This window comes from Oratosquilla oratoria, chromosome 27 (genome assembly GCF_046742065.1).
Source record: "Oratosquilla oratoria isolate Oo_2021 chromosome 27, ASM4674206v1, whole genome shotgun sequence".
Lineage (NCBI taxonomy): Eukaryota > Metazoa > Arthropoda > Malacostraca > Stomatopoda > Squillidae > Oratosquilla > Oratosquilla oratoria.
Genome location: NC_134803.1, coordinates 53,995,174 through 54,010,173, shown reverse-complemented (window position 1 = coordinate 54,010,173; position 15,000 = coordinate 53,995,174). Strand labels below are relative to the sequence as shown.

Below are 15,000 nucleotides of genomic sequence, written 5' to 3'. Positions count from 1 at the left end.
GTTTTGCAATCTTTGTACCAACAAAACCCTTTACCCGATCAATGATATTGCGTAATATCATCGATCGTATAGGGGCGGTATTAAATAATGACATATTGAAGAAACAAAGAGTTTAGCATCTTATTGTGTTATATGTGTGAGGGTGTAGGGAGTTGCTGCGTATATTACGCAATAACCGTCTTTACATTAGCATGTTCTGCCACATCAACATGCCCGACGCAAAGTGCGATGACCGAAGAATCTTACTGGAGTGCATTACAAAGGATTACAAAGGCGGAGCATGCCGACAGGAGACCTTTTGGTCCATAACTAGGTCGGATGCGAAAAGATATAATAATGATAAAAAATAAAATAAAATAAAATAAAAATTATAGTAATATAAATAATAAAGGAAATGCACAGGTTTAGTTAAATAATAAACAGGTAAATAGTAAATAATAATAAATTGACAAATAATAATAAATGAAAATCAAGCAAATAATAAATAAACAGAATAACAAACAAATAATCAAATAATAATATGCTGTATACATTTTACAGATATGCTGATAATTGCTGACACGTTGTGATAAATTTCATTATTATTATTATTATTTCATCTTTTTTTCTTTTATTTAGAATGATTTGTGAGTTACCATCTTCAGTCTACCTCCGAATGGTGTCACACACAGATGTGTAGAGTCTGTAACGTATATTAACGACTTGTAACTACACTGATCCTCTTTTTTTCTTTCACTGACGTTTTTTTCTTTTCCTTGATGTCGTTACAATAGGCTGTTGCAATGGCTGCCATGCAGTATGCATGACACATCTATGCCAATTACAATACTTCCATTGTGACATCTCGTTTCACACTAAATAAGAATATAAGAATGGAGGAAACTGCAAGAGACCGTTAGGCCTACACTAGGGAGTTCCATATCCATTACTACCTATCATTCATATCCATAAAGTTGTCTAACCTGAAATAATTGATTGTTTTAGTAACCAGTTTTTTCAGCACTCACTCCATGGTCTATTCCAGGGGTGGGGAACCTTTTTGTGCATGAAGGCCACCTTACAATTCATCGTCCCACATAAAGGCCGCACTGATTTTTTTTTTTTTTTCAATTATCTTACCCCTTTTATTATATTATAAGTTTCAGGTGTATAATGATTTCAGACTTAAGAAATATTCAAGGTCTTTTAAAAAGATAATATGTATATCAAAGGCCGCAGAAGGCCGCACTTGATGGCCCGGAAGGCCGCAGGTTCCCCACCTCTGGTCTATTCCATTCGTTGACCACTCTTTTGGTAAACCAATTATTGCTTATTTCCTTCTTAAAAATAACTTTGTCCAATTACTACGAGTCCTACCCTGATGTCTTAACATGATGACCTTGCCGCCAACACCCTTGTTAAAGCCCTTAATACACTTGAAAAACTCTATTTGATCATCCCGGACTCTACGTCTTACCAGAGAGTGTAAGTTAAGGTGTCTAAGCCTGTCTTCATAATGTAAATTTCTGAGTCTATGTACCATTTTGGCCATTCTTCTCTGCACTGATTCTAGAGAGAGAAAGAGAGAGAGAGAGAGAGAGAGAGAGAGAGAGAGAGAGGGGAGGGTTGAGCTTGGCCAGATAGAGTTTAATAACTACATCTGCACTTCGGTTTGTAACCGTCTTAGCAATAAATGTTAATCCCCTGTTAGCCCGATCCCTTCCACTAATTCACGGTTTACTGGATTTAAGTTCAGGACTCACTAGCACTCTAAGTTACGAGTGGTTATATGCGTAATTATGGACGTGGGTGCAAGTGTGGGTGTATGTATGGGTGTGCGTTTCGATACAGACGTGAATGTGGGTGCGTGTGTGTGGGTATCGTTTGTGAATGGGACTGTAGGTGGGAACCATGTTATATAGACGGGTTATCCAGATCCGGTCATATAGTTAAAAAGGATTACAAAGGCGGAGCATGCCGACAGGAGACCTTTTGGTCCATAACTAGGTCGGATGCGAAAGAAATTATAATAATGATAAATAAATAGATAAAAATTATAATAATATGAATAATGATAAATAATAATAAAATTGTTAAATGCATAGGTATAGTTAGATAATAAACAAACAGGTAAATAGTAAATAGTAATGAATTGACATAACTGATAGTAAATGAGAATCAAGCAAATGGCAATAAACAGACAAATAATAACAAACAAATAAACAAATAATATAAAACAAATGACAGTCATTACAGCATATTGCTTAGTTTCCAGTCCATAATATTTTATTCAGACCAAGTGGGGACCGATGGCTGAGGAGTTTGTTGTTCTGGTCTGTCTGCTGCTCCAGGAAATGGACTTTTTTTTTCTTCAAATTTAATGTTGAAACGATGTCGAGATGTGCGTCGGAGAATTCGTTCCCTCTTAACATTCTTTTCCTTCGAATTTATCACTTTATCGCTTTAGTCTACGAATTTGTTATTCATTCGCGCTTTCGTCACGTGATTCTGTTTAGCTCCTCAACGAAGCATATATCAAGTAACTAGTCTCAACTGAAATTGTCGTCGTGCCTCGCGAGCTTAGACATTCTAGCTGCCGCCAGGTGATTTTATTCAAATGAGGGATACCCGCTTTGAGACGAGAAGGGTTTGAATACGGTCAGGGAACATCAATACCCTCATCTTCTTCCAACTAATTAAACCCGTGAAATCTGAGGAAATTTCTTTCTTGGGTTCTTTTGGGAGAGTCGGCTATGGTAAAAGGTCAAGCACGACAACGTAGATGGGTTATCAAAGTCTCGTCAAAGTAAGATGATTCTCTGAGTTGCTCGTCTCATCAAACGAAGCGAGATGAAGTACGTCATCCACTGGGCTCATGTTTGCTGCAGGAATGTACTATCCACCGGTGCGACCGTGAGCCGAATACTTAGTGATCAAAATGCTCAAAATCTGTGCGCTTGGCATCTCAATGCCTTAACGCTGGAGCTCCCAACATGGTTTCACACACGTCCTATGCTTATGCAGTGCTGTTTTTTAACTTCCTGTTGATTAACTCCAAACCGACTAAAAGCGTCATGTATCCAACAAATTTTTTTCTTTCTCCGTTTGTGGCCTCCATTTATGAAACTCTGGTCGCCTCCCCCCCCCCCCGCGCCCGACCCCTCTAGAGGGGGGAAGGGGGAGTATGTAAGCCCCAAAATTCGAACCCCGCTTCTGACAGAAGTTATTAAGGTAATACGTTTGGCCGACGCTCGAAAACCGAACCATTCTGATCACGGTTGTGTAATTTGTGTGATGGATCGTACGGTCACCGACGGAAATGTTGCAACTGCATGTTTCGATGAAATGGACGGTGTTGTGGGCCACGCGATTAATCATTCCAATAACACAATTACACTCTATACGGAATTTGCCTCTGGCCGTCACCAGAGAAGTGAACGCAGGTCAAATGAGGCATCGAGTGATGGTTAGGTTAGGTTTAGGTTAGGTTGGGTTAGGTTAGGTTGGGTTGGGTTGGGTTAGGTTGGGTTGGGTTAGATTGGGTTAGGTTAGGTTAGGTTGGGTTAGGTTAGGCTGGGTTAGGTTGGGTTGGGTTAGGTTAGGTTTAGGTTAGGTTAAGTTAAGTTAAGTAAGTTAAGTTTAGGTTAAGTTTAGGTTAAGTTTAGGTTAGGTTAGGTTTCGGTTAGGTTTCGGTTAGGTTTAGGTTAGGTTTAGGTTAGGTTAAGTTAAGTTAAGTTAAGTTTAGGTTAGGTTAGGAGTTAAGTTAAGTTTAGGTTAAGTTTAGGTTTGGTTTAGGTTAGGTTTAGGTTAGGTTTAGGTTAGGTTAAGTTAAGTTAAGTTAATGTTTAGTTAATGTTTAGTTTGTTTAGTTTAGGTTAGGTTCAGGTTTAGGTTATGGAGGGCTAGGTTAGGTTAGGGTTAGAGTTAGAGTTAGGTTAGGTTAGTTTAGTTTAAGTTGGGTTAAGTTAGGTTTAGTTTTGGTTAGGTTTGTGTTAGTTTAGGTTAGGTTAGGTTGAGTTAGGTTTAGGTAGGTTAGGTTAGGGTCAGAGTTAGGTTTAGGTTAGGTTAGTTTAGATATCTTATGGTGTTGAACAATACAAATTTCCTTAACGTGTGTCCCCCGTGCTCAAAGACGTGGATTAAGGATGTATATTGACGAACCAAGCTTTCGTTATTTGTTTACTTGTTTCTTTGTTACACTTCGACGGCAGAAAGTTAGTCATGGCATTGTGGGTAAACAACGCAAGAGAGACGCTTATGAGGGAAGTATGTCAGTAGAAATTGTGGAGAAGCTCAAGAACCAGTTTTTAAAACGAGAGCTTGCGAAGTGCCGCGAGATGCAAGAGCCTAGATCAGCTTTTCTCAACCTTAAGGTTCCCCGGAACCCTAAGGTTCCGCATAAGGTCCCTAAGGGTTCCGCGAGAACAAGTGAGATAAGCTAATGCACTTTTGATTATTCATTTAATTTCATATACGTGATATAATTAAACATGCACGACGTATTCTTGTTTATTGTAATAATGTAATATAGACATCCTATCTAACCTATTATTACGATGAAAATGAAATGAGAAAGATATGGTATATGTTTTTTTTTTCTTTGTTTTCTTTTTTGCGCAGGGGTTCCTTGAGACATGCAATTTATTTTAAAGGTTACGCAAGGGTAATAAGGTTGAAAAACGCTGACCTAGCTGGTAGAGCAGCGAGATACCAAGCAGAGGGTCGTAGATTCAATACCCATTTAGACTAACCGATACTCCAAGTACCCATAAACTTAGAATTACATGTTCTTCTTACACTGTAACCTTCATTGTGGTATCCTTCTGTGGGAGTGCAGCAGTAAACAGGATGGCCATACAGGGCGTGATTATAAGCAAAGGAACACTTCTCTCTACGAAAGTACTATACTCGAACTTTATCGGTGATTTCAAAATAGTCAACAGCACGACATAAGATACCAGGTCCACTGTTCAGACCTCTTTACTCGTCGGCCCCAGCTAAGTAGTCCACTAACCTCCGCCTACTCCTTCACGTTTTTATCTTTTTTCTGTCATTTAGAAATATTTTTCCACTAACCCCCGCCAACTTTTCTGCCATTTAGAAATATTTCTAATGCATGAAAAATCAAAATGAGATTGTATGGTAGTCTACACCTTTCCCATATGATATATGATAAAGGTACAGACAACCAGCGGTGACTTAAGGGTCATTGACCTAATATCTGACCAACAGTATACTCTGAGTCAGGGAGTGTTTTGAATTATGGAGGATGTGTGTTTGGCTTCTTTCCTGATAATTCAGGAGTGATAGGAGTGCGTCCACATCACAGCTTTTTTAAGCAACTGTATGAACTGGAAATTGGGCAGTGTTGCCAATGAATGTTATTGTGGAGCATCCAGTGCCAACACCAAGATCACCGACTTTGTCTTTGCCAGTGATGTTGTACTTGTAAAGTTGTTGGAAGTCTTGTTTGGTGCACAGGGTGACGATATCGCTGAAATTCCAGGTGTCCTGGAACAAGACCAAGATCCAGGAACTTAATGAGTAATTAGACTTAAAACCCACTTTCGGAAAAGAAGAGACGAAAGTAGAGAGTTCCGTATATTTCGATCACTATCTGTGATCCTCTTCAGCAGATTGAATACGAACTTAATGAATCATTAGACTTAAAACACACTTTCGGAAAAGAAGAGACGAAAGTAGAGAGTTCCGCATATTTCGATCACTATCTGTGATCCTCTTCAGCAGATTGAATAGAGTTGAAAAGACATGTGTATATACAAAGATGTCTCTTCTTTTCCGAAAGTGAGTTTTAAGTCTAATTTTACTAATGGATACGATATTACTTTGTTGTTAATGAGAGATGTACTTCAATCTGTCCATGTATACGAGTATGTCGAGGACACTGATATCTTGAAAAGTTTCTTATACTGTGAATTGGTGATACAGTATCGGATCATATCACTAAGTCCTTCGAAGAATTGTTATGGACAAATTTAGGTTTAAGAAGGAAATAGCCAAGAACTAGTTTACCAACAGAATGGTCAACGAATGGGATATATTTAGTAGCGCTGAAACAATTGGTTATCTTAAGAGAAGATTAGGTAAGATTGTGGATAGAGATGGAAGGTGGTAAGGGGCATAGAACCGTCTTATGATGTCTTGTAGTTTCCTCCATTCTTATGTTCTTCTGTTCTTATGTTCCTGACTCAGTCACAGTATATAGCGTTGTTGATACTAATACAGGAGGACTAAAATCCGAATCTTCAAGTCAGTAGTGCTCCCAGGCTTGCTGTGGGGCTGTGAAGACGTGGACACTGAATGGTGACTTGAAGAGCCATTTCGACGTCTTTGGTACCGAAGAGCCTTCGAAGAATAACTGCTTTTCGCTGATATGACTTTGTATCGAGTCAGCAACTGCTCAGTCAGATTCACTCAAGGCCTGTTGCCAACATAATTCGTCAATGTCAACTTGGCCATATGGGTATGTAGCACGATTCCCTGGTGCTGATAACACTCGGGAGTTTATTTTATTTTATTCTTTTCTATTTTTTCTTCAGAGGCATCCCTTGGTGGATGAGACGAAGGTGGACGCCTACTGGAATCATGGAACGTGCAAGGATCCTCCCGAAAGTTGTCTGGAATTGAAGGCGTGGCTCCATGGAAGCTTCTTCGGAGAAATCGCTGGAAACGACGTCAACGCGTGAGTGGAACAAATTGCATTGTACATCTCCAGTTTCTCTCTCTCTCTCTCTCTCTCTCTCTCTCTCTCTCTCTCTCTCTCTCTCTCTCTCTCTCTCTCTCTCTCTCTCTCTCTCTCTCTCCATTCCTTTTCTTTCTCATTCTCCTTTACCTAACTTTTTCCTACTGTCTGTCTATCTGTTTGTATCTCTCTCTCTCTCTCTCTCTCTCTCTCTCTTTTCATTCCTTTTCTTTCTCATTCTCCTTTACTTAACTTTTTCCTACTGTCTATCTATCTGTTTCTCTCTCTCTCTCTCTCTCTCTCTCTCTCTCTCTCTCTCTCTCTCTCTCTCTCTCTCTCTCTCTCTCTCTCTCTCTCTCTCTCTCTCTCTCTCCAGCATCATGATAAAAGATCTTTGCACGTTGTGTCACTTCGTATTTGGTGTTTGGATTTTTTTTTTCTTTGGCAAAACTTTGGCAGTCTCGTTTAACCCATCAATCCGATGACACGTTTCATATATTTTTCAAAACAAATAATAAACGACTACGCAAGGTTTCCCTTCACGCGCTTTGCTCTGGGAATGGACTACATCTGTTAGATCTTATTTTTGGACTAATACCATTTGATTTTAATCAACTTTAATGTAGACTCGAAACAGAAAAGAAAGTCTCGATCTGTAGCGAGATGGTTTTGCCTCAAGTTCATCTCTCGTCACAATGCAGAGACGAAGAGGCTGAAATTGCCCAGCGACAACCAGAAGCAAGTCAACAAAGTTCGTCTCCTGCTTCACATCAAATCTATCTTGAGTTTAGAAAAGCATTTCGTCAATCTTCATCTAGTTAGCGCCGAATGGTTTTTATTTTCGAAGAAATATATTTGTTCCTTTGTCATCAAGTGTTAATGTGGTCGGAAACAATGGCGGTGACTGATTGGCCGCACGAACTTGAGAACTTGAATGTACGACTGGTCAGAGGGTACGGATCGACCCCCATACAAAGAGGCCAGCAGTCTCTCTCTCTCTCTCTCTCTCTCTCTCTCTCTATCTATCTATCTATCTATCTATCTATCTATCTATCTATCTATCTATCCCTCTCTCTTTCTTTTCATTAATTTTCTTTCTTATTCTCCTTTACTTAACTTGTTCCTACTGTCTATCTATCTCTCTCTCTATCTATCTATCTATCTATCTATCTATCTCTTTCTTTTCATTCCTTTTCTTTCTTATTCTCCTTTAGTTAACTTGTTTCTACTGTCTATCTTTCTGTTTGTCTATCTATCTCTCTGTCTGTCTCGCTGTCTTTCTGTTTTTCTGTCTGACTTCCTATATGTCTTTCTGTTTTTCTCTGTCTTCATCTCTCTCCCTCTCTCCTTCTCTCTCTCCCTCTCTCCTTCTCTCTCCCTCTCTCCTTCTCTCTCCTTTTCTCTTTCTCCCTTTCTCCCTCTCCCTTCCTCTCTCTCTCTCTCTCTCTCTCTCTCTCTCTCTCTCTCTCTCTCTCTCTCTCTCTCTCTCTCTCTCTCTCTCTCTCTCTCTCTCTCTCTCTGTGTGTGTGTGTGTGTGTGTGTGTGTGTGTGCGTGTGTGTGTGTGTGTGTGTGTGTGTGTGTGTGTGTGTGTGTGTGTGTGTGTGTGTGTGTGTGTGTGTGTGTGTGTGTGTGTGTACACGAAAGGTTACGGCCATGTGGTTGTATGGTCAACTATAAATAGTGGGACCCACCGCATGAGCAGAACGTCCTTCACAAGCATGGATACGATGCTGATGACAAAGGATTGATTAGAAAACAATGAAGCTTGATGTGAGCGGGTTGAGGGAAGTCCAAAGATAGGTTTTGGGAAGGAGGAGGAGGAGGAAGAGGAGGAGGAGGAACACAAAGGAACACAAAAGGAAGAACAAACAACAGCAGGCCTACTGGCCCTAACGAGGCTGTTTGTGTTTACTAAACTAAGCTGCAATTAAGAAAACAGGGCAGTTAGGTGAACTAACACTACTGCTACCACTATCCTATCCAATTACAATTAAATGCCGGGGTTGTCAGATCTTTTATTGCAAGGGATAATATTTTATTTGCAGGAAGAGGAGGAGGAGGAGGAGGAGAGTTTTGGTGGTGTGCATAAAGAGAAAGATGTGAGGTTGGGGGGGTTATGAAGTTCGTGGGGGAATCGAGTAATGATATGAGGGCGGAAGGGACGAAAAGGGGGGAGGAGAGGGGAGGACGTGGAAAGGGGGCGGGAAGGGGGAAGTGATAGACGTGAAAGGTGGGGGGAGAAGGGTGGGGGGAGAGTGGGAAAGGGGAACTAAAGAGAATAAAAGAGAGAGGGGGTAGAGAGAAGGGTAGGGGGACGGAGAGGGAAGCAGAGGGCAAGGGAGCAGGAAGAGAGAAAGGGGGAGAGGATGGGAAGGGGAGACAAAGAGGAAGAAGAGAGAGAGAGTTGAGGGAAGAGTAGGAGGATGGGGAGGAGTGAAGGAGAGAGGAAGAGCAAGAGAGAGAGACAGCAGGAAGAGAATTAAATGAGGAAATTGACCAACAGGACTGTGAGGTTAGTACGAAGGAGGAAGTGTCCGCAGGTGGGGACAGTGGAAGAGGACGACAGGAGGAAGAGAAGGATGATGGGAAAGGAGGAAAAGGTCAGGAGAGGAAAAGGTGTTGTCAAAAAAAAATAAAAAAAAAATCGACGCCTCAAAAAAAATGAAGGCTCATTTTTTTTTTTTTTTTAGAGAGAGAGAGAGAGAGAGAGAGAGAGAGAGAGAGAGAGAGAGAGAGGTCGCTGTCAGAGACCACCTCAGCCTTTTCTTTGTGTTTCACGATTGTAGTTTATGTCCTGTCCGTCGGCAGGCGATTTTATTTAGAAAATGCCCCCTCCACCCCTACTAACACCATCACGACAACCACTACCCACCCGGCAGTGACATGGACGTCATATCAAGAGTTTGAATAGCCTTACATATTTATCTATTAATCTATTTATTTATTAATCATTTATTTATTATTTTATTTGTTTATTTGTTAATTCATATATCTATTTATTCATTCTTATTTATTTGTTTATTTATTAATTCATATATTTATTTATTTACTCTTATTTATTCAATTATCTTTTTATTTATCTATTTATTTATTTATTTATTTATTCACCTATTTCCTTGTTTTCTATTTATCAATTTGTTCACATGTTTATTTATTTGTATGCATATCTATCCATCTATCCATTTCTTTACCTATTCATTTTTATCTTCATTTATCTATTTTTAATCTATTCATTCATTTATTTATTCATAGATTTATTAGATTATTTACCCATTTTTTATTAATTAATTTATTTATTTATCTTATTTATCAACATACATCTATTTACGTACTCATCAATGTATTTTTTATAAAAAAATATTCCTTTGTAATCTTCAGCGTTCTTTTCCGTTGGGCCGTGGCTGATAATAACATTTCGATTTGACGTTACAACACCGCGGCCGTTTTCGCACACCTGCCTGTTCGCTGGCCGAGCAGCAGCAGCAGGAGGAGGAGGAGGAGGAGGAGGAGTAGGAGGAGGGAGGAAGTGGGAGAGGAAAGGAAGTGAACAAGGACGGGAAGGGGGAGGGGGGAGGGTCGGAAGGGGGGGATGAGTAACTGGGAAAGACGAGTGGGGACCCAGAGGTCTCTCTCTCTCTCTCTCTCTCTCTCTCTCTCTCTCTCTCTCTCTCTCTCTCTCTCTCTCTCTCTCTCTCTCTCTCTCTATCTGTCTATCTCCCTCTCCCTCTCCCTTTCCCCCTTCTCTCTTTCTCTCCCACTCGCTCGCTCTGTCTCTCTCTCTCTCTCTCTCTCTCTCTCTCTCTCTCTCTCTCTCTCTCTCTCTCTCTCTCTCTCTCTCTCTCTCTCTCTCTCTCTCTCAGTCTAGTGCAATCTCCTTCTTTCTTATGTCCTTATTACCGTCGTGCAGCTTAACTGTACGTAGTAAGGTGACCGGTGCGTCATGCATACTATGTATAAATATAAAGTAACTAATGTACTATGTTTGTCAATCTATGAACGTAATAAATCTAAATACACAAAATCTCTCTCGAGTATCAATCACTGAGACAACCAGAACTGGTCTCATAGATTTTAAGACAATGGATGCAATCTCAAACTGCTTAATGTGGTGGACCGTTTTATTTTTTATGCACAGGGAAATATCATATTTGTGCTCTTAACAACATTACAAAACTAAACTGGACATAATGGTGGGAATGGTATTTATGCTATGTGAATTTCCTGTTTGGTAAAAAACACAATGAATTTACAGTGTTAATGACATAAATGCCACCTGACCTTCACTTCACAAATTTGTATAAATATGAACATTGATAAAAGCGAAATTTCCAGTTCATTCATTCGAGGATGAAATGTGAAATTCCATTTATTTACATATTTCTTTCGTGTGCTTCGAGAAACTGTTCCATTAATTCTTTAGTTACAATCGCCTCCTGGTTACCTCATTTAAGGTAAGGCGTGGAACAACAAGCGAAGAGAGAATACAGTAAACACGAAAGGAATTTTTGTTTTCGTACGAACAGAGTCGGTTGGTGATGACGTCATGTCGCCTGCCTCAGAATCTGTGAAATTTGTGACCAACTGAGGAAAAACTCTGCAGTAAAACTCTGCAGTAAATTAATTAATCCGTTACTGATTCCAGATGGCGTTCTTACACAGAATTCAGAGTTATTTGACAGAATTTCGAGTATATTAGAAGTTGAGGAGCCTACCCCAGGAGGCTCTGAGTAGCTGCAATTGAAATCGTCACTTTTACCATATTACGCGCTATGGAGACTGTTGGGGGCAGGTAACTGATAATCACTTCTAGGAATCGGAGAGGAGTGCGGGACTTGAACCCACAACCAAGTGAATTCGAGACCAGCAGGCTTCTGATGACGTCACCAGTTGTTATGGCGGAACGATAGTTAATAAAGTCATAATTATTTGGCTGGAATAGGACACCTGCCTACAGCGTACGGCGTGAGTAGGCGCGCTCACAGGCCAGCGCCAGTCCCATCCACGGTCTCCCCGAGGAGCAAGCTTCCATACAGACACCCCATCCATCCCATCCCAAACACCTCCGTCGATCCTCTTGCCCCTCCAGCCATGAATTCTGCTTGCGTTCCCTTCGTCTCCTCCTCCATCGAGGATCATCTCCACAAGAGACGATCTTGTGATCAGGGTCAACTTCGGGGAAATTCGTCACGTGATCTTATAGCCGGAGCTGACGATTTATGCTGAAGGTAATTTGCCTAGTCTGATTCTCAAAGTACACTCTAGTTTGATACCAAGTCATCCCAGCAATACCCAACGATTCTTCGAAGACAATTAGTACTAAATTGTAATATACAAGAGAGGAGCAATGCTCGTGGGGTCCTGTGTGATTCACCATTGTCTTGGATCACGTGTTGGAGTCGTGATCGACAAATATTTCCCTCCCGGAAGAAAGCTCAGAGCTCATATATGACCGATCTTTGGATAATGCTGTGACCTTGCACGCACACACACCCCAGCTCCTCGCCCACGAAAGTTGGAGTAACGACCCTCAGCGCAGCGATATGGAAATTATTTCAGCCGTGGGCGGGATTCGAACTCGGACCGCTGTAGTGGCGTGTGTGTGTGTGTGTGTGTGTGTGTGTGTGTGTGTGTGTGTGTGTGTGTGTGTGTGTGTGTGTGTGTGTGTGTGTGTGTGTGTGTGTGTTGCCACGCCCTCACATTGGTCTGACGATTTTATCCAGGTCTTGGATGAAATTTGATACTAAAGATATTTCATACTCTCGTTTGAGAGACATTTTTCCTATTTTCCCTTTTTTTTTCATTTACACAAATATCAAGTTAGAATGATCATCACTGATAGTTTGTATACCATTAACCATTTTTATAAAGTAACGCTCAGTCTGTGAAAATAACACTGTGACGTCAACAGAAAAGGACGAATGGATTGAGAAAGAAGCATAACGGTTTTTTGATCTGGTTTGAACTAGATTCTTTGAGGTAGACCAATCAAATTCATATTAACTTCATTACGATCAAGTAACGGATTCTAGAATTCGTTGCTTTGAGACCATCTTCCCTGTTCAGTTATTACGCATGTATTTCTTTCTGTGTTCAACTTGTTCTTAGCCAGAATAAAGTATAAATGAGTCCTGTAATTCGAGATTGGTTTTGCAACCGGCCCCTGCGTAAGGTTTCTATGGTGAGGGCTTTATGTCCAATTCTGTCTTCTTCCTTTTTCAAGACTTCTGCTTAATCACAGATGTGCTTTGTACTTAACTTTAGATTAAGTTATATTCATGTCAATAGCGTTTGCTCACATAATTCCGATTATAGCCACAAATATATAAACTAGCAAAAATACAAACTTCTGAGTGTGTGTGTGGATGGGGCGTGTTAAATGTGAATCGTGTATATGTGTATATGTATATATATATATATATATATATATATATATATATATATATATATATATATATATAATATATATATATATATATACTCATTTTCATACATGGATACTCTTTATTTTAAACATTCGCATCCACAGTCATTGATCGGATGTTGTCGAATGTTATGCGTCGCACACTTTACAAATCAATTAAAGAGAGGTTGGGATGGGTTGATATAATGTGCAACCGAATTATAAGAAATACTGTTCTCTGGGATTTGTACAGACGAGAGAGAGAAAGAGAGAGAGAGAGAGAGAGAGAGAGAGAGGAGAGAGTTGACTGGTTAAAGTGAGAAGTATGCTTGTGTTGACGAGATAGTCATCCACTTCTCGCATCTGAATTTATTGCACTGTTGGTAGACCGGATGAGAGTGGCGTGCTGTCAGTTATAGGAAATCATAGGAAATCAGTTGCGTTACAACCGTGACAAGATCGCGGAACAGACAATTTGTGCAATCAACAGTAAAGCCAGTGAGTATTAAGAGATTCAAGAAAGAGAAAATGAACGGTCTTCAAAAAGTCAACAGCAATCAACAGAAGAACATAAGAATGAAGGTGACTGCAAGAGAGCATAAGGCTTACACTATGCAGTTCCATAGTTATCATTACTTGTTATTTGAGGAAAAACTAAACAACAGAAAACGACGATCAGTTTTGGGAAAAGAAGAAAGTGGGACAGAAATAAAGACCAAAGAGGCGAGAAGAATCTTAAATTGTAGATTTCATCGTCATAGACATCATCAACCATCTTCTGAGACATCTAAGGGCTCGGTTACAACTGATGCAAGGTTTGGCAACGCGTTCTAGTGTCTGCAGTCACTTACATGACTCGGTATAAACGAAAATTTGTGATGTTTGCAGAAACCAAAAGGTCTTCTGTCGGCATGATCCTCTTTTGTAATCCTTTGTAAAATCTTTCAGGTCGCCATATTGGTTAATATTTTACCACAGTATCTAATGCAATGCTTGACGAATAGAAGATTTCATCAGATCATGTGAGAGATGCAGGGGTGAATTAACAAAGAAAACGTCCGAAACAAAATAAAAAAGTATGAACTGTTTTGCATATCGTCCGGTAGTTAAGAATTGCATCGATGTTGAAAAAAATAAATGTACATTGTACATTGTACATTGGTTGCTACTGACCATTTCACCTGCACCTTGAGACAAGTTGAAATAAATTGGTCAAGACGCGTCAACTTTCTGTTGTATAAGATGTTCCTAATTGTTGGGAAAATAGTCGTCCTCAACATAACTGAAAGATTGATAAAGTCTTCTGCTTTTAAGCTTCAAACAACAAGATGAATACCCTCACACCTGGTGATAATTCACTTGTGAAACGTTGTATTGTATTGTTTGTCTTCAGCCCTTTGTTTCTCAGAACTACTTAAGTTTGCAAACATGAAGTTTTTGCTAAACTGTGTTAGTTACCCAGTGGCGGACTGTGCCACCGGGGTACCGGGAAATTTCCCTGTGAGACTCAAAGTGATGGTCCATCACTTTAGAAAAAATATATATACATATATATACATACATATATATATATATATATATATATATATAATAATAATAATAATAATGATGATTCGATTCTGAGATTTAAATAAGGCATCTTTAATGCTATAGTTTCTTTTCTTTTTTTGTACAGATAATAGATATCCTCATTTCCATATATAATGCTTTTTAAAGATATATATGTATATATATATATATATATATATATATATATATATATATATATATATATATATATATATATATATATATATATATATATATATATATCATTTTGGTTCGTCAGATACTAAATTTTCCCTCCAGAAAATTTAGATCCAACTGTTATTACCAACACCCAAGTATTTACAATGACGAAAGAAAAATTAATATCTG

The 15,000-nt window shown here is 39.5% G+C and overlaps 1 protein-coding gene across 1 annotated transcript in view; it reads left to right on the top strand.

Annotated features, from left to right (window-relative positions):
- Window positions 1–15,000, top strand: part of LOC143039711 (uncharacterized) — a 128,486-nt gene that overhangs the window by 58,663 nt on the left and 54,823 nt on the right. Inside the window, exon 2 of the mRNA XM_076209949.1 lies at window positions 6,540–6,682. Coding sequence (XP_076066064.1) covers window positions 6,540–6,682 — 143 coding nt within the window. The remainder of the gene's footprint in view (window positions 1–6,539; window positions 6,683–15,000) is intronic.